Source organism: Magallana gigas, chromosome 3 (assembly GCF_963853765.1).
Source record: "Magallana gigas chromosome 3, xbMagGiga1.1, whole genome shotgun sequence".
Lineage (NCBI taxonomy): Eukaryota > Metazoa > Mollusca > Bivalvia > Ostreida > Ostreidae > Magallana > Magallana gigas.
Genome location: NC_088855.1, coordinates 34198489 through 34219184, shown reverse-complemented (window position 1 = coordinate 34219184; position 20696 = coordinate 34198489). Strand labels below are relative to the sequence as shown.

At 33.0% G+C, this 20696-nt stretch overlaps 2 protein-coding genes across 3 annotated transcripts; one reads left to right on the top strand and one right to left on the bottom strand.

The window, feature by feature from the left end:
* Nucleotides 1-1501: 1501 nt before the first annotated feature.
* Nucleotides 1502-4979, bottom strand: LOC105342113 (ankyrin repeat and SOCS box protein 8). The gene is made up of 4 exons (XM_066079385.1): nt 4850-4979; nt 4575-4734; nt 3821-3946; nt 1502-2527 (listed from the first exon to the last, which is right to left on the bottom strand). Exons 1-4 carry the CDS (start codon nt 4916-4918, stop codon nt 1860-1862), a joined length of 1023 nt encoding a protein of 340 aa, XP_065935457.1. The 5' UTR covers nt 4919-4979; the 3' UTR covers nt 1502-1859.
* Nucleotides 4980-5038: 59 nt separating this feature from the next.
* Nucleotides 5039-20408, top strand: LOC105342114 (dehydrogenase/reductase SDR family member 1). Of its 2 annotated transcripts, none has more exons than XM_034481653.2 (10): nt 5039-5060; nt 6803-6927; nt 7235-7302; nt 8016-8159; nt 8986-9065; nt 9278-9410; nt 14666-14827; nt 15147-15237; nt 15493-15573; nt 19555-20408. In XM_034481653.2, exons 2-10 carry the CDS (start codon nt 6819-6821, stop codon nt 19677-19679), a joined length of 993 nt encoding a protein of 330 aa, XP_034337544.2. In that variant the 5' UTR covers nt 5039-5060; nt 6803-6818; the 3' UTR covers nt 19680-20408. The 2 variants fall into 2 exon arrangements, with proteins under 2 accessions (XP_034337544.2, XP_065935458.1); XM_066079386.1 differs by lacking the exon at nt 5039-5060 and adding an exon at nt 5136-5212.
* The last annotated feature ends 288 nt before the right edge of the window (nt 20409-20696 follow it).

Below are 20696 nucleotides of genomic sequence, written 5' to 3'. Positions count from 1 at the left end.
ATTAATGCATTGTTAATACTTATAAAAAAACCGTCATTTAAATAACTCACTTTATTGTGAGTGCAATGACTCAGTGGTTAGAGCACCAGACAAACGGTAACCTTACATATATACGCTTTTTATGTTGTGGCATCGATATCACCAAACCACATGGCAATATATTTTTTTTTACTTATCGTTTGTTAAAATATTTAAAACTTAATATAGTTAAAAATTGTGCTTTTGCAAATTTATATTATAATATTATAAAATAGATTTAATTGAAATTTTTTTTTATATTATGACTAAACCAAATGCATGGGCATTTGCGCTATCTTATCTCCCACCTTTTTTTAAAATAAACTTCTTTTTCATAGTCATGCTGAAAAAATTTGGGTCTAATTTTCAGCATTGCAAAAATGCAGCAAAAAAGGCATATATGCCTTTTAGTAACAAATATTATCAAATATTATCCCATAAGCTACAATATTCACAAAATATAATTAAAATATATGCATGTGCTGTATAAACATGGAAGGCACTAAAGAGAAAACATTTTAAAAAGTTTCCTTTTTTGCACTATCATGAATAACTATTTATAAATGTTTTTAAATTCAGATTTTTTTTTTAATTATAGAGACTGTTATGTTACACAAATGCAATTTATATGCAAAGATTGCCTCTTCAGTACCTCTGTCAAGGAAAACATATAACAGAGCCTTTCTTTTGTAAATTTATTCTGTGGTTTTGTTAAACAACCTTCTGCTAATTAGAAGACTGTCCTTTAAAATCTCCCTCGACCTGATTAGTGAAAAATGCTCCGACGTGTCACAGCAACATAACAATTTAAAGTCACTTCCAGCATGCACAATATGTTTTATAAATAATATTTAAATTATAAAACTGCATGGAAAATAACACAAGTTACGCAATTGTCCATTACAAAAACGTTTTTGTAACCAACCTGTATCTTAAATGCTGTACTGGTTCCAAGATATATGTGCGCATTTAAGACATTTTAAAATAGCGAAATCATTCATTCTTAGATATCATTGTTAAACAAATAGCTAACGAGTACAAAAGTTTAAATAAAAAATTGAACAAACAAGAGAGAGAGAGAGAGAGAGAGAGAGAGAGAGAGATACGGAGAATCAGACGTTATTAAATTTGCACTAATTTATAAAATCATTATCTTGAGGCCCACTCCTTGTCGTAACATCATTAATGGATGGAAACGACTTGCATTTAAAATAAATTTTGAGTTCTTAATTTACTTGATGATTCATGAACTATGAACTAGGAACTATGAACGATTACCCTTTAATGCATTAACGGTCGAACTCGCAATGGGTGTGTGTAAAGGAGGGTCAGACCTACCATAAATCTTAAAAAGCAAAATACCTCACAAAAACCATCACCGATTGTGTTGGTGGGTACTGGGTAGGTGAATAAGTCCTAACATAAAATTCTTGACATTATTATCAAGACTTTAAGTATCCCTTGAAGTTTTTAACGCTGTCCATGAGAATGGGGGAAAGACGGTCATTTTATTTATGACGTAAATTATAAAACAATTAAGTTGAATAGTACAATGCATGTAAATTTGTAATTACAAGAAATGATCTCATGAATAACTACAACATAATTATCTAGTTATTACAAAAAAATGATTTTTCAAAGTATGACATCTGTTATTACGGCATTACTATCTCTTATTGAAATCACATTGTTATAGCCTAATAGACTAGTTAGAGCAAAGACATCAACTTAAATCATACATGTATTTAATCTAGTAAATATACTTGTACATGTTACCTTACAGGGTACAATGTCAGAGAGGGTCTTAAGAATACACATTTGAAAGCTTACTTTTTAAATGTTCATGCTAAATCACATAAATTTAAATAATTTGCTAATAATTTAGGGATGGGTAGCTTATATATACTTCTAGGGTTACAAGTGTGATTGTTCTGTAAAATGTTGCGAATACTAAGTCTGCAGAGAACTTTCAGGTCTTTGGGTTGATACAACCAATCATTTATAATTTTACAAACATCTTTAACAGTCCTGTCAGTTTCCCTCTCAGATTTTCGACTCTGACACATGTCCATCATCTCACTGTCATTACACACCTCATATCCACCGTTTAAAAGAATGTTAACACACCTCAGCAGACTTGACTGTGTTTTTTTACTCTGCTCCGGCGACCCCCGCTCATCATCTGGAGTAAGCTCATCAAAATCTAACATCAGTCTCAGAGGAGAATAGTCCGAGTAAGAAATCGGCTTTGCACATCCTCCATATCTGACCAATGATAAAACAGCGTCACTGTAATTGTACAGCATTGCAATCTGTAGAGGCAACATGGACGAATCGTTCCTGATGTTGTAGTCGGCACCGTTCTCTAGGAGAATGTCTATCACCTCTGGATCATAAAACTGGGAGTGCAGCGCAAAATCCAGACTGCAGGACTTGGAATTAAAGTTCATACTGCCTCCTTCCTCCTCATTCTCAAACATCTGTCCAGAAAATTTGTTTACATCTGCACCTAATACATAGAACAAAAAAATTATTCATTAGAAAACAAAAGATATACACTAACAGAAACATTTATACATACTAACAGAAACATTTATACATGTAATGTACTAACTGGTACTTAGTAAAAGATCTGTATGAATTACAATAAAATGCTTTCTTTGGTGCATTCATGAGGGATATAAAAGTGGCAACATTGCAGAAAAAAAACATAACTCACCTAATGATCCCTAACTTCATAACCCACATAAATCATCAAAGAAAGCATTTTGTTGATAATATTTACACTTTTATTTTAACAAATTAATAACTTGATTGTAATATGTACATGTAAGTAAAATCGACTAAATTACTGTTAATGTACATCGATGTGTTAGCTAAAAATACCACCTGAATTGTCTTCTACAGGAATTTGAATCTGACATCATTGTGATTATTTCGTACAGTCCGTACCAAATTTAAACAAGTGAAAAGCTGTCAATATGACAGCAAACTGGGTTTTATTTTATGTTAACTGTATCCATAATCCATGTCAACCCTGAATTAATAAACACTACCTACAGTATCCAGTGAAATATGCAATATTTTGCAAAAAAAATGACTAAGTTCAAAAGCTGGTATTTTTTTCAGAAATTATCAGAAACCAAAATACTAGCAATATGTGCACCTCTGATATACCAGTATATACAATTGTTCTGCAATAGAACCACTTCCTATCTTGAAAGCTGTAGGAGGAGTTATCGATAAAATAAGGGTACCCTTTATGTAATAATTTTGCCAAACAAAGACTAAGTTCAAATGCTGGTATTTTTTTCATAAATTATTGAAAATCAAAATCCTAGCAATATGCACACCTCTGATATATGTACAATTGATCTGCAAAAGAGCAACTTCCTATCTTGAAAACTGTAGGAGGATTTATTTGTACAATGAGGGAACCCTTTTGACAGCCGCCTGCCCGCCCGCCATTTTCACCATTTTAATTACCGGATTTCTCCGTTGGAAAACCCGGTTACAAAAACCACTCATTTGATTGTAATTATGACTGAATAATAAATTTGCTTTGTCTAATAGAGTTCAATCAGGTTTGGACCATGATGCAATCTATGTGACTGCAAACTTAATCAAAATTTGTCAATTTTCAAACCTACTAAGGCTACTTGAATCACCTTGTTTCCATTTTATTTAGCATTTGACAGCACAATACCAACCTTAAATCATATGTTTAGATTGGAACCATGTTGTCTCTCTGTGTATGTCAATTACCCCCATATAGTGCATGAAAGAAGTATTATAGTTATACCTGCAGAAATCAGATGCCGTAGTAGTTCCTTGTTACAACTTTTACTGACAGCATAATACAATGGAGTCACCATTCTCTTTCGTGTGGGATTAGAATACTCATATCCTACACCGTTGACATCAGCTCCTGAATAAAAGGTATTCAATAAGTAAATGTTGCTCATTTTACACATTGTAAGGAAGTACAGGCCGGGTCTCTGATTTTTAAAAGTGTTTTTCTAATATCGTGCCTTTACAATTTATTGATTTCTTCATGAAGTTTTATAACTTTGTAATTAAATATGTTCCTACATTCACTTTTGCTAACTTTAAATTAGGGCACTTTCAAACATTTTTTGAAAAATTGATCTAAAATGTCACTTTTACTATAGTGACAAGATTACACCCATGCAATATTTCATTAATTTGTTGTTGTGACAGTGCTTGCAGCCTGTACAATATGTTGACAATGGTATGGTAGGTATAATGGCAGGTACATTGACAGTATGTTCAGAGGTATAATTTGAGATGCTAACAACTGCACTGTATTGTATTTTAATACTGTTTTAAATTACTAACAGGATGGGCGAAATCGACAGACCAGACAATAATACAGGGTATGAACCTAGACCCCCATAATCTCTTGTCAGGTGCTCTAGAAACTGAGCTATACAACACAGGTGATCAAATCAAATTACCATAACAAAAAGTAACTGAAAAATACAGTTTTTGGAATGTAAACTTTAATTCTTAAATAATAAAATATGTAGTTATACCTGATGCTATCATCTTCTCTGTGACATCTTCTCTATAACAATATTTGATTGTCAACAAGAATGCTGTCATTTTATCACCTATATCATGCAGTCTGTCTTTCCTTTGATAATGAAATTTCTTTTTCATGCTTAACTGTCTATTTGATACAAGATCCAAAATCTGAAAAGAATTAACGTTAATGAGACAAAAAGTTGAATGCTTTCAAAATCAAAACCAATTGCACGAAAAAAAGTCGCAATCACTTACGTACTGTCCAATTATATTTACATCATACCTTATTATGATCTTTATTTTTCAGAGCTGTTATAAACTCCGAACTAACCGAAGTAGTTGATGTTGTCATAGTTAACAAGATAAGAAGATAACATCAGAAATGTATCGAGTATGTCCTACTTTCGATTTTAATGCATTCGGATCTCTCTTATGTTACTCTTAAGTTATTTGAAAAAGACTAGCTATTCATTTTAGACAGTGATTCAAAGAAGGTATGACTGAATACATATTAGGAAAAAAGTATAAAAACGATGGCGTGTAAATACGCAACTTAGGTAAACTTCGAAACATTACAGAAAAACATTGCATAACAGCAGGCTGACCTACTTTCAGTTTATCAGCTAAATTGATGGCAAACGAATAGGTCAGTCATTTGATCATGGCCAGAGACGTAAATAACGTTATGTTGATAATAATAATAATGTTATTTATGTCTCTGATCATGGCTATACATTTTTCTGTGATATTTTGCTATTTTAAATATATTTACATATGTGATAAGTACTTTAAAAAAGAGAATAATTAAAGAATCAACTTAACATGCATCTATAGATCTGCATTACGTACAGTATAGTATATATAACAGTGTCCAAGGTCCAATCACTAGATTTACCTACGTATCTTGAATTACCTAAATAGGTTTTTTACCTACATGAAATAGGTTTATTTAGCTACTTTTATGCAATTTCGCTTTTTATGTAAAACAGACAAAACGTGGCAACTAGCTTTCAACCTGTATCTGTACTGCATGTGTAGTTTACAAAGGCAACCCATCGCAAATATAGTTTAAACATCGCTGCTTTGGAGTAGTTTTAAGCAAAACATGAATTTCCATTCCACTTTGTGTGCAATGAGGCATAGGTAATTGTGCATTACTTCACGTTGTGCTGAATTAATATATATTAATCAATTAATTAAAAATCCGACTGCTAATTAACCAGAACTGTTCTTCTTTGTTATTTTATTTATAAGTAGCTATTTGTTTGTTTGTTACACATAAACAGTTATTAATAGCCTCAAAGCTTTAGAATTTTTAGTGTGATTGCGCTGAAAGCGCAAAATTTTCAAGAATTTTTTTTCATGAATTGTACGTTTTCAGATATCAGTTCAAAGTTTGAAAATTATTGCTCAGATGCTCAACTAAAGTATGACTGAGTAGCTAAATAAACTTACTCAGGTAGGTAAATAAATTTAAGCTATGTACTACAGTTGAACTTGATATCTTGAACACCATTATCTCGAATACAATGGATATGTCGAAGTGATTTGTTAGTCCCAACAACTTTTAAAAAAAAACCTCTTTTACCCTTGATATCTCGAATACTCGGATATCTTGAAGTTTTTAAACAGTTCCATCTAGTTCGAGATAATGAAGTTTGACTGTATTAGGTAATTCAAGCTACGTAGCTAAATCTAGTGATTGTACTCAACTGGAACCCCTGTCCTCAGATCTGCCACTTGTTTCACCATTTCCTATAATAATATTAATTACAATGTATTATACAAGTGGGTATATTTTATTGCAGAAACATACCTGTTGTATTACCCAAAACCAAAACACATACACAAAAACAAACAACAAACAGACCATTTTTACAGCTGTTGAAAAAAAAAACCAAACCAATTATTTCTTATATATAATTAATAAGTTGTAATACTGTGAATGATCTATAGGCTCAGTACTGCAACGCTCCTACTAGTATACATGTACTAGTGACTAGCTAGTGGGTTAACCCTTTAGCTCAGTCGGTAGAGGTTGGTTTTTAAACTGAAGGGTTCGGAGTTTGAGCCAAGTCGTGGTCATTCCTCCTCTATTAATACAGAATTATTATTTGTTAAGGTCTACCGTAATAATATTTTATTAACATTATTTACTTTGGGACAAACTTTATTGAAGAAAAAAGTGTCAGTGAAGGAAAAACTAAAAAATTACTTGATTTTCTCAATTTTTAAGGTACTTGCAATATTAAATGATGTCCCTGAAGGGTAAAATATGTCTCGTGACTGGGGCTACCAGGGGTATAGGACATGGTATCGCTGTGCAGCTTGGGGAAGCAGGGGCCACTGTCTACATTACAGGTAACAAAACATACAGGTTTTGAGAATCTTAGGTATATAGTAATTAAAGTTTTTAATTTGGTTGTTCAAGGATCAATATTTACTAACTATATGGCGATGGCAGTTATGAACTTGTAACATTGAATTACTGGGAAATAAGTTTTAAGAAATATTACAAGTTGTGACCAGAATGTTTGAAACAAGTTGATTTGAACATAATTTATTGCAATACTGTATGATAGAATTGGTTATTGAAAAAATAAGACATACATAGATATGTAATTAATTGCATAGGTGGATCTAATATATGCATATATTTTACGTGTAGGTAGAACATTAACAGCACCAGCTGGAGATAACAGTGTGGGAGGATGTTTAACAGATACAGCAAAGGAGGTAATTACCATCTAATTTTCATGTACAGTACAGTAAAACATGATTATAGCCAACATGCTTATAAAGAATTGACGCTTACAGTGAAGTCATTTTCATTCCCTGTAACTTTATTATATGTTTATTATATGTTGTAAACTTGACGGATATAACGAAATCGACTTATAATGAAGCAAAACCGCCCGTCCCTGGCACTTTTATAAGCGTGTTTTACTGTACGTTACTGTACTACATTGATTATATATATAACTGAGGTTTTTTTTTTTACAATTAGTTGATCTGAAGAGTACATGCATTAAGAGAGGGATTTTATTATTGCTAAATTGGCAGGCATGGATCAATCAATAGATCTATGCAAACACAACAACAAAAACATGATTATATAGGTTGATCACTTGGTTGCAAAAAAATAAATAGACCAAACTATATCTGAATTTGTTTATGCAGTTTAATAGAAAAACATTAATTTACATATTACATCCCTCATTGTGAGCCAAAAAACAAACTTAAAATTATTCATGTTTTGTTGTGATTTACATGACTGTATGTATGAACTTATTATTTCATTTGATGTGTGATAATCAATATTTATAAGATGAAAATATTCAAAATAATATACAAGTATATGTACACAAACTTTTCATTTTCTAATTTTAAATTTATTGGGACATATGATATTTTCACAACATGATACATGTAAATTGTTCTGATTTCAGATTGAGGCACGAGGGGGGAAATGTATTCCAGTACAGTGTGACCACAGCAAGGATGAGGAAGTGGAGAAATTATTTGAGAGAGTCAAGTCGGAACAAAACGGACAGCTCGACGTTCTTGTGAACAACGCTTACTCTGCTGTGACAGTGAGTGCATGTATCAATTTTTTTTTTTAATATAATGATATATTTTGTTTATAAACATACAATATGTAATTTATATATCATTTTATACAGTTCACTGTAATGTAAAATTAATATTACATCCATTCTAGTCACAATAATGAAATACTTGTTTTAAAACAATTTCAATGTAACATGAGAGAGAGAGAGAGAGAGAGAGAGAGAGAGAGAGAGAGAGAGAGAGAGAGAGAGAGAGAGAGAGAGGAGAGCAGAAATGCAGATGTAACATGTTCTTTTTTTACTTTAAGACAAACAAAACTCAATGTTAGGGCCATTATTTATACACAATATCTAAATCATTACATGTACCAAAGACCAGCTGTAATATCAATGAAAAAAGTATGAATATATGGCATAAATCAGAACTTCAATATATTATGTAAATATTAACTAATATTGGTGTACAATCAATATTGGAGTTAATTAACTTACCAGGTAATGAACAAGGGAGATAATTTGTACATGTAATATATGAACTTTTATATCTAATTACCGGGTACATACATTTTGACATAAACTTATAATTATATAATGTATATTTACTATTTAAACAAAACCTTAAGTTTGATTAAAACCATCCCCTTCTCCTTACACTCGTCTGACACATGTAAGGAGAAGGGGGAAGGTTTTAATCAGACTTACAAACCGGTTAATCCCAATTACAGATACATATTCTTCTGATGTTTTATTTCTACAGTTAATTTCCATGAAGGAATACATAGACATTCAGATAGACAGTGAGTTGACCAATTATTGACAGACATGAACCAAAGATTTTTCAATTTTTTAGGCAATTATGAAAAACATTGGAGTACCATACTGGGAGCAACCCCTCGACATGTGGGACACAGTCAATAATGTGGGGCTCAGGTATAGATTATGTTTTTTACTTTTGAAAAAAAGCTATTAAGCTTCAATTATGACTACATGTATTTACGTGCATGTGTAAAAAAAGGGTCATTGCTGCTTTAAACTAAGTTTAAAGTCAGTAATATTTTATATTTCTTTCATTTTATGTAAGGTTTTATTCCTGTATTTTTGTGTATGAATAAATGTACAGTAAGAAATGAATTCAAATCCAGAAACCACTACCTCTGTGCCGTTCATGCTGCCAAACTAATGGTGCCTCAAAAGAAAGGACTGATCATCAACGTTTCTTCGGTCGGAGGACTGAGATACCTGTTCAATGTACCCTATGGAATTGGAAAGGAGGCTGTAAGTATTACGGCAAAAGCATCCTTTCAAAAAGAGAATATTTTCTAGCAATGTAGAAATTATCATTAAACCATGCAAATATTTAATATAGTAAAAGTGGGTCAAACTTTATGAAATTGATTTATATGAGATTTATATCTATTACTTTAAGATTAGGAGGGGGAGTGTTGTCCATTAATATGAATAAGCATGGATGCACAACTGTATTGTATATTTGCATTGCTTGTAGTCATGCTATGATACATAGTTTTTTCCTGGAGGTTGAAAGGACTGATGGATAATATGTTGGGGGGGGGGGGGGGGGGGAGGGGGTAATTGTTATGAGGCCTTTTTTCACTTTATTAGTTACTTTACAATGTTAATTTAAAAAGTTTGAATTTCAAATTTCCTGTGGAATTTGGGGGGGGGGGGGGGGGGGGAGGGGGAGGAGGGTCCTAATACACCTCCACACCCCTATAGATTCATTTATATGCTTGTTTTGAATTAAGAATATAGAATTTTTTAGCTCACCGAGACAAAGCCAGGGGGAGCTTAGGCTATACCCTCGGCGTCGGCGTCGGCGTCCAAACCTGGTTAAAGTTTTTGTTGCGGGTCCTGTATCTAAGCTATTACTTATCCTATCTTCACCAAACTTGCATGGATGATGCATCTGGACCTACTTATGGACTTGAAAGACTTGGAAGCTGAATCTGAGTCCTAAATTTCAGATGCTGGAGGAGGTAAATGTTGTTGGACCAGGTTAAAGATTTTGTTGCAGGTGCCCTTTGATAGCAATATCTAAGTTACTGCAGGTCCGTACTTCACCAAACTTGCATGGATGGTGTGTCTTATGATACTGATGCACCAGACAGGCTTGAGTGCTGAATCTGAGCTATAGGTTACAGATGCTGGAGGAGGTTAAGGTTTTTGGGGCAGGTTAAAGTTTTTGTTGCAGGTGCCCTTTGATAGCAATATCTAAGTTACTGCTGGTCCGTACTTCACCAAACTTGCATTGATGGTGTGTCTTATGATACTGATGCACCAGGCAGGCTTGGATGCTGAATCTGAGCTATAGGTTACAGATGCTGAAGGAGGTTAAGGTTTTTAGAGCTGGTTAAAGTTTTTGTTGCAGGTGCCCTCTGATGATTATATCTTAGTTACTACTTTTCCTAACTTCACCAGACTTCCATGGATGGTGCGTCTTATGATACTGATGCACCAGACAGGCTTGAATGCTGAATCTGAGCCATAGGTTTCGGATGCTGGAGGAGGTTTAGGTTTTTAGAGCTGGTTAAAGTTTTTGAAACAGGTGCCCTCTGATGTTTTTATCTTAGTTATTACTTGTCCTAACTACACCAGACTTCCAAGGATGCATACTGATGCACCTGACAGGCTTGAATGCTCTGTCTGAGCCATAGGTTTCAGATGCTGGATATGGTTAAGTTTTTTGGAACAGGTCACATGTTTAATAGATAATAGTACTATTTCAAACTTGCATAGTTAATTAAACTATAATATGAATGAATCACAGAGGAAGCTTCAGATGCAGAGCTTGATCTCCATTATCAAGGATGCTAAAAAATATATCATAGTAATTACAGGTCCTAACTTCACCAAACTTGAATGGATGGTGTGTCTTATGATACAAATGCACCTGACAGGCATGAATGTTGAATCTGAGTCATAGGTTGCGGATGCTGGAGCAGGTTAAGGTTTTAATTGCTAGTGCCCTCTGATGATGATATCTTAGTTATTACTGGTCTGAACTTCACCAAACTTGCATGGAGATGCGTCTTATGTATACTGATGCACCTGACAGGCTTGAATGCTGAATCTGAGCCATAGGTTTCGGATGCTGGATGAGGTTTAGTTTTTAGCTCACCTGAGCCAAAGGCTCAAGTGAGCTTTTCTGATCACAATTTGTCCGTTGTCTGTCGTTGTCGTCGTCGTCGTCGTCGTTGTTAACTTTTCACATTTTCATCTTCTTCTCAAGAACCACTGGACAGATTTCAACCAAATTTGGCACAAAGCACCACTAGGTGAAGGGGATTCAAGTTTGTTCAAATGAAGGGCCATGCCCTCTTTAAAGGGGAGATAATTGAAAATTATTGAAAATTTGTTGGTATTTTTCAAAATTCTTCTTCTTAAAAACTATTTGGCCTGAAAAGCTAAAACTTGTGTGGAGGCATCCTCAGGTAGTGTAGATTCAAGTTTGTTCAAATCATGGTCCCCGGGGGGTAGGGATGGGCCACAAGAAGGGGATCAAGTTTTACATAGGAATATATAGAAAAAAATCTTTTAAAATCTTCTTCTTAAAAACTATTGGGCCAGAAAAGCTCAAATTAAAATGGGAGCATCCACAGGTAGTGTAGATTCAAATTTTTTCAAATCATAGTCTCCGGGGGTAGGGTGGGGCACAATTGGGGGATCAAGTTTTACATAGGAATATATAGAGAAAATCTTTAAAAATCTTCTTCTCAAAAACTTTTGGGCCAGAAAAGCTCAAATTAAAATGGGAGCATCCACAGGTAGTGTAGCTTCAAATTTGTTCAAATCATGGTCCCCAGGGGTAGGGTGGGGCCGCAATTGGGGGATCAAGTTTTACATAGGAATATATAGAAAAAATCTTTAAAAATCTTCTTCTCAAAAACTATTTGACCAAGAAAGCTCAAATTGGCGGGTAACCATCCTCAGATAATGTAGATTCAAGTTTGTTCAAATCATGGTCCCTGGGGGTAGGGCGGGGCCACAATGGGGGATACATTTTTATACATAGAGAAAATCTTTAAAAATCTTCTTCTCAAAAACTATTAGGCCAGAAAAGCTCAATTTAAATCGGAAGCATTCTCAGATAGTTTAGATTCAAGTTTGTTCAAATCATAATCCCTGGGTGTAGGGTGGGGCCACAATGGGGGATCAAGTTTTACATAGGAATATATAGAGATAATCTTCTTTTCAAAAACTATTAGTCTAGGAATGCTCATGTTTGAGTGGAAGCATCCTTAGATAGTGTAGATTCAAGTTTGTTCAAATCATGGTCCCTGGGGGTAGGGTGGGGCCACAATTGGGGGATCAAGTTTTACATAGGAATATATAGAGAAAATCTTTAAAAATATACTTCTCAAAAACTATTTGACCAAGAAAGCTCAAATTGGCGGGTAACCATCCTCAGATAATTTAGATTCAAGTTTGTCCAAATCATGGTCCCTGGGGGTAGGGTAGGGCCACAATGGAGGATACATTTTTATACATAGAGAAAATCTTTAAAAAATCTTCTTCTCAAAACTATTAGGCCAGGAAAGCCCAAATCTGAGTGAGAGCATTTCCAAATCGTATAGATTCAAGTTTGTTAAAATAATAGTCCAGTGGTATGGTGAGGCCACAGTGGGGGGTGAATTTTTACATAGGAAGATATAGAGAAAATCTTTAAAAATCTTCTTTTTAAAGACCATTTGGCCAGAAAAGCTTTAACTTGTGTAGATTGAGGCATCCTCGGTTAGTGTAAATTCAAAATCACAGTCCCTAGTGGTAGGGCAGGGCTGTGATGGCGGTTTGAATTTTTACATAGGAATATATAGAGAAAATCTTTAAAAATATTCCGGGAAAGTTTTTCGGTCCAAAACTCAGTACTTAGTGTGAAAGCACAGGTTATGCAGATATAAGTTTGATGAAACCATGATACCCTAGAGAAAAGTGGGGCCACAAAATGGGGGGGGGGGGTATATAGGAATAGAGAAAAATCTTCTTACAGGTACAACAACAAAAGGGGCTTGGTACTTACCAAAAGAAAGAGGTGGATAAAAATTGGCAGATTTTCAATTTTTTTTAGCAAGATCTACTGTACTTAGTTGTCAAGATATTTTAATACTGTAATGCTAATTTGATCAGAATTAAGGCAATTGTTGCTCAGGTGAGCGATGTGGCCCCTGGGCCTCTTGTTTTGGAACAGGTCACATGTTTAATAGATGATAGCTTGCATAGTTGATTTAACTATATTATAAATGAAACGCAGAGGTTGCTTCAGATGCAGAGCCTGATCTCCATTATCAAGGATGCTAAAGAAATCTCCTACCTCACTCAAACCTGCTCGATAGATAGATGTGTTTGTTGATAAATGATATAACATGATTCCTATGATAAAGTATTGTATGGTATGAAACAATATTGTTTAATATGATACAATATAATATCATATGTAATATTATAAAAAGTTATATAATACGATATGATATTGTATCAATTTTTTTGATATTTTATGTTATGATATTGTAACATGATATCATCATGTATAGTATTGTATATTATGATACAATATTGTATAATATTATATTGTATTATTAATCTCTTATTTAATCACATGATACTATTACATAAGATATTGCAAAATGTAATATTGTATCCTATTTTACAATATTGTATCTTCTATGATATTGTATCGTACGATAGTGTATAATATGATATTAGTTTCTGTTATATAGAATTATATCACATGAAATTGTATAATATAATACTGTTATTTTATATATAATATCATATCATACGATATTGTATAATATGATATTGGTTTATAAAATGATATATTATCACATCACATGAAATTGTATTGTATGATATTGTAAAATATATTATTGTATCATATGATACAATATGTATAATATAATGTTGTATTATATATTTTACTTTATCACATAATATTGTATCATTTGATATGATACAATGTTGTATCAAATTATATTGTATCATATGATACAATATCATATTATGTTTAAAAAATGATAACAGTATCATACAATATCATACTATATTATACAATATAATATCATATGTTTCAATGTTATGATGTATTATGTAATATGATATTGTAATATAATACTATATTGTTTGATACATTATGATATTGTATTATGTGCAATTGATCAAATACAATAACATATAACACAATACAATGTCATATCATACATTACAATATCATATCTCATCTTTGTTTAATATGGTATTTTATTGTATTATATGATATATGTTGTAAATATGATAGGATGCAATATTTAATTTTATATTATTGTATTGATTAACATATGAACATATGATTATCATACAATTTTTTAACAGATGATATACGATATTGTGTCAAAACAGAATCCATGAATATCCAAGATCATAAAGTATGATTTTCATTTAATATGATAAAGGTGGTCTCATAAAGGTGAAGTCTCATAAGGGTGATGTCTCGTCTCGGTGAGCTTTGTAATCTGTGATTACCTATGTTTTTATTTTAGTGTGACAGAATGGCAGCTGATTGTGGTTTGGAATTAAAGAAGCACAATGTAGCTTTTGTTAGTTTGTGGCCAGGACCAGTCAAAACAGAGCACATGCTGAATGTTACAGAGAACATTGCAGAAGACAAAAAATTTGAAACTGCAGTCGGACCTGATCCACCAGTTTGTCATTTTCTTAAAAATTAAAAAAAAAAATTGTTGCCACTTTATCACTTTCTGTTTTGATATATATGTAATATTTTTATATTCAAATAAGAATAGCTTGAGAAAAGTTTGTTATGACACTACAAATAAGATTAGTGTTCCTCAAAATTAAACATATTTATGAATTTCATCACCTTAATTGATGAATTTCATCACCTTTGCTTGTCATCAGATATCATATTGAGATTATAATATTATAAATACAGAACTTTCTTAGTCATAGTACCAAAATTATTGTGCATTACATGCAGACAAAGATCATATTGTTAAATTTCAGATTAAGGTAGATGCCAAACTGATGAAAAGAATTTTGGAAAATGCAGAGTCTCCTGAATTTTCTGGAAAATGTATCGTTAAACTTGCAGAAGGTACATGTATATGCAATCATGAAGTATTTTCATAGTGTCACATTCATGTTTAAAACAAGTTTACTGTTAATAGCAGATATAGCCATATCAGCAAATCAATTAGATGAACCTTTGGTCTTCAATCAAAATCAAGACTATTACTAGATTGATGTACCATGCAATCTTTATGGCTGAGTGTCATCACAAAAAGATACATGTATGTATGCAGTTTGTGAAAAAGGTAAATATACCAGTACAAATATATTTCATTTTCAGATCCAGACATTATAAAGAAATCTGGTCACATTCTGATGACAGCTGAAATTGGAAGAGAATATGGATTGAAAGACATCGACGGTAAAACATATTATACATGTATACGAAATACCAGTGGAGAACATAATAAATTAAAGTTTTGTTTTATAGGGTTTGTATTTCAGAAATGTGTTGGACATGAAACTTATATAATTTTATTATGTTCTCCATTTTAATCCAGCTTTTTTGCATACCTACATGTACATTAAACATGTACATGTATAACAATACATGTACCGTACATCAGGTTTTTTCCGCGTCATGTTTTTACCCGAATCAGAAGCTAGAACGGTATATAAAATCTACATGAATTAAATTTTCACTAGTCCAAAGTCATAATGAAAATAAAATTTATGATTGTTTAAACCTGTGAAGTAAGAGGGAAAAAAGTATCTAAATTGTCACTCTTAAAGGGGCATGGTCACGATTTTGGTCAATTTTTTTTTCTGTTTTGATTATTTTCAATGCTTTAGGAATGCATTTCTAATGATCAAATGAAATTTGGGTGCCAGTCAATTATAGTTTTAAGCAAGATACAGGGCGCACAATTCTTCGCATTGTAAACAAGGCTCGTGCCCTGTTTTTGTTTACATAGGTTCAATATACCAGTAAAAAAATTTTTTTAAATCTTATTTGTCTATCTTGTTCATTTTAAGCATATATAAACAGTTCCTAACGATTAACACATTCATTTGAGGTCTTAAACTGGAATTTTCACTTCAACATTTAAAATGTAAACAAAAGCTTTGTTTACATCATGAAGAATTGTAAACTCTATATAATATTTGGACATTAAAACCATTTACACGATTTTCTCAATGTAAAATAATTACCGATAATTATTTCATAGATGCAAACAGTCATAGATCAATAGATCATGAACCGTTACATATATCAGTAGCTCAAGTATGATTAGACATCGGTTAAACAATAAGGCTTGTAACAATATACCTGTTATCTGGCACTTGTCCTCTGATCTTGCTATATCTACCTCTAACTAAACTTTCTGAACTCAGTTCATGGGTACTGTAATTTACCCAATTAGTTTATAAGGAAGGAGAGAACAAAATTTTGTATCAAATTTACGCTGATTTATTTTCTGCAATTTGGAAATCGTCGCGAACAAAGCGGAAATTGGATACACACGAAAAAAACCTTATATACGGTATTTCATCCATAAAGGTTTTGAACTTTTTAATAACATTATGATTGTTAAGGATTATTATGTATATAAGATTATAGTAGATTTAGCTGGAATCTTTATTTGGTGAAATATTTCATTAAATGCTGAAAGTTTTGGCCATAGAATGTAAAATTTTGTTATATATAAACCCATATACAGTAAAATAAACTCTGAAACACCCAAAAATAAAACATGGCAAAAATTTCAAGATGCCTTTATCCATAGTAAATCACTTTTTTAGCTCACCTGAACCGAAGGTTCAAGTGAGCTTTTCTGATCACCCGTTGTCCGTCCGTCCGTCTGTCTGTCCGTCCGTCTGTAAACTTTTCACATTTTTGACTTCTTCTCAAAAACCTCTGGGCAAAATTTAACCAAACTTGGTACAAAGCATCCTTATGAAAAGGGGATTCTAAATTGTTAAAATTAAGGGTTCAACCCTTTTTAAAGGGGAGATAATTATGAAACAGTGAAAATAGGGTGCATGTCTTTAAAAATCTTCTTCTCAAGAACCACTGCACCAGAAATCCCAATATTTACACAAAAGCTTGTATATATAGTGAAGATTCTAAATTGTAAAAATCGTGACCCCCGGACCAAAACTGGGGCCCCAGGCGGGGTTCAAAATTTAACATGGAAATACATTGGAAAAATGTTTAAAAATCTTCTTCTCAAGAACCACTGCACCAGAAATGCCAATATTTACACAAAAGCTTGTATATATAGTGAAGATTCTAAATTGTAAAAATCGTGACCCCCGGACCAAAACTGGGGCCCCAGGCGGGGTTCAAAATTTAACATGGAAATACATTGGAAAAATGTTTAAAAATCTTCTTCTCAAGAACCACTGCACCAGAAATGCCAATATTTACACAAAAGCTTGTATGTATAGTGAAGATTCTAAATTGTAAAAATCGTGACCCCCGGACCAAAACTGGGGCCCCAGGCGGGGTTCAAAATTTAACATGGAAATACATTGGAAAAATGTTTAAAAATCTTCTTCTCAAGAACCACTGCACCAGAAATGCCAATATTTACACAAAAGCTTGTATGTATAGTGAAGATTCTAAATTGTAAAATTCGTGACCCCCGGACCAAAACTGGGGCCCCAGGCGGGGTTCAAAATTTAACATGGAAATACATTGGAAAAATGTTTAAAAACCTTCTTCTCAAGAACCACTGCACCAGAAATGCCAATATTTACACAAAAGCTTGTATATATAGTGAAGATTCTGAATTGTAAAAATCATGACCCCCGGACCAAAACTGGGGCCCCAGGCGGGGTTCAAAATTTAACATGGAAATACATTGGAAAAATGTTTAAAAACCTTCTTCTCAAGAACCACTGCACCAGAAATGCCAATATTTACACAAAAGCTTGTATATATAGTGAACATTCTAAATTGTAAAAATCATGACCCCCGGACCAAAACTGGGGCCCCAGGCGGGGTTCAAAATTTAACATGGAAATACATTGGAAAAATGTTTAAAAACCTTCTTCTCAAGAACCACTGCACCAGAAATGCCAATATTTACACAAAAGCTTGTATATATAGTGAAGATTCTGAATTGTAAAAATCATGACCCCCGGACCAAAACTGGGGCTCCAAACGGGGTTCAAAGATTAAAATAGAAATAAATATGATAAATGTTTTAAAATCTTCTTCTCAAGAACCTCTGCACCAGAAATGCCAATATTTATACATAAGCTTGTATGTATAGTGAAGATTCTAAATTGTTAAAATTGTGACCCCCTGGCAAAAACTGGGCCCCCAGGCGGGGTTCAAAGTTTAACATATATAAGAAAAATGTTTAAAAATCTTCTTCTCAAGAACTACATTGCAACAGTTTGGGATATTACTATGCATACATCCTTGGCAATTGTAGATTCTAAAGTGTTAAAATCATGACCCCCGGACTAATACTGGGGCATCAAGAGGGGTTCAAAGTTTAACATAGAAATATATAGGAAACATGTTTTTAAAAAATCTTCTCGAGAACTACAATGTCATTCTTTGTGAGATTACTTTACTTGGATCCTCAAATAATGAAAAATTAAAATTATAGAAGCGATCTAATACTGGGGCTCCAGGAGAAGGGGTTCAATGTTTCACATAAAAAGATAGGAGGGAACATGTTTAAAAATCTAATGGAGGAGAACTACAAAGCTTCAATTTGTGAGATTACTATGCAAGCATTCTCAAATTGTAAAGTTTCTAAATTGTGGAAGCCGTGACCCCTAGACTAATATTGGGGCCCAAGAAGGGGTTCAAAATTAACATAGAAATATATAAGAAAAATGTTTAAAAATCTTCTTCTCAAGAACTACATTGCAACAGTTTGTGAGATGCAAGCATCATTGGCTATTGTAGATTCTAAATTGGTAAAACCGTGACCCCCCGAACTAATACTGGGGCCCCAAGACCCCCAGACCAATACTGAGGCCTCAAGTGGGGTTCAAAGTTTTACATAGAAATATATATCGAAAATGTTTAAAAATTTTCTTCTTGAGAACTACAATGCTACAGTTTGTGAGATTACAATGCAAGGGTCCTCAACTAGTGTAGTTGTTAAAGCCAACCATAAACCCCGGACCAATACTGGGGCCCAGAAAGGGGTTCAAAGTATAAAATAAAAATAACATATGCTAGGAAATAGAATGTTACAAGGAACTGTTGTTCAGGTGAGCGATGTGGCCCATGGGCCTCTTGTTATAAGTAAATCATTGTGGACACATTTTTGTGTGCTGCAGTATGTTCAAGATTTAAAATATATTTACCCATAACTGAAAGCAATTAAGATTTTATATAGAGAAGAATACAGTTTTATTGTTATGTTTTTAGGGCGTGTGGTTCAGAGTATGCGACAGGTGAATCAGTTTCCTGGGGTTCCTGGTATCCGTTGGTTACCAAACTGGGTGCGGATCCCATCATGGATGCTTGCTTTAGGTGGCAACAAATTTAAGTGACTGGATACCAAAATCAGTCTCGCACACAATCAAATGAAATTAGTTGTTTGTTGATCATTAATAACTGTGCATAGTTGTGTGTTTGATCCATGTCTATGGTGAAAAACAAAATGTTTAAAAAGGTTGTCCCTAAATGTTTGTTTACAATTTTTGATGCATTATTCTTTTACATTTGAAGAGTAAATTTTTTGCATTGTAGTATTAGAAATTATTAGATGTATTTCAATTTAATTAATTATAGAATAATTAAATCCAAGATGATCCTAAACTTGGTCTGAAGTTGTAGGAATTGCATGTATTTTAAAGACCTACATTCCTAATTGTGTACACTGAGAATGTTGTTCAAATGAATTCACTACATGTAGATCCCAATAGTATCCTCAATCTAAGCAAAGACTATGTTCTCAATTTGTTTTACCATGCAGTTTGTGTAAATATAAAATGTACATGTATTTACAGAAAGCTGTACAGAGATGTATGTACATGAATTATAAATCATATGACATAGTATTGTACTGTATTTAAAAACCATTGAACCTTACTGTGTGCTCAGGTAAGACACTTTCTTCAAAATCTTTTACCAGGTGGTTTGTGTGAATATAAAATGTAAGTACACGTGTATGGACATGTATTTAGAGAATGCAGTATTAATAGGCATGAATTATACATGTATGTTCTGTAAATTGTCTATTTTTATTCCATTAAACCTGACTACTATGCAACTTGAAAGTTTATTCATTATTTGTCACATACAGTTCTTAAAGTGTATAAATTTTGCCTTTGTGAAAAATATGTCAGCCATTCAGTCAACTAACATTTGAAATTTAGGCACAAAAATGAAAGCAATTTGAAATGCCACACCAGTGCACAATTTATAAAGGTCAATGCCATAATGCACAGTATGGTAATCAGTTTCAAGACAGAATTAGAAGATCTTTGCATACTGTGCCAGTCAAGATGACTTCAAAAACATACAGTTGTAATACCGTTCATGTATGTATTAGGATTAACAGATTT

What these genes read in the sequence shown, in the direction of transcription:
- LOC105342114 (XM_034481653.2), top strand. Translation starts at nt 6,819, where the DNA reads ATGATGTCCCTGAAGGGTAAAATATGTCTCGTGACTGGGGCTACCAGG. An exon ending in GTCAATAATGTGGGGCTCAG is followed by an intron (nt 9,066 to 9,277) that starts GTATAGATTATG and finishes ATTCAAATCCAG; the next exon opens with AAACCACTACCTCTGTGCCG. An exon ending in TATCGTTAAACTTGCAGAAG is followed by an intron (nt 15,238 to 15,492) that starts GTACATGTATAT and finishes TTTCATTTTCAG; the next exon opens with ATCCAGACATTATAAAGAAA.
- LOC105342113 (XM_066079385.1), bottom strand. Translation starts at nt 4,918, where the DNA reads ATGACAACATCAACTACTTCGGTTAGTTCGGAGTTTATAACAGCTCTG. An exon ending in AAAATAAAGATCATAATAAG is followed by an intron (nt 4,735 to 4,849) that starts GTATGATGTAAA and finishes AATTCTTTTCAG; the next exon opens with ATTTTGGATCTTGTATCAAA. An exon ending in ACGGCATCTGATTTCTGCAG is followed by an intron (nt 2,528 to 3,820) that starts GTATAACTATAA and finishes TCTATGTATTAG; the next exon opens with GTGCAGATGTAAACAAATTT.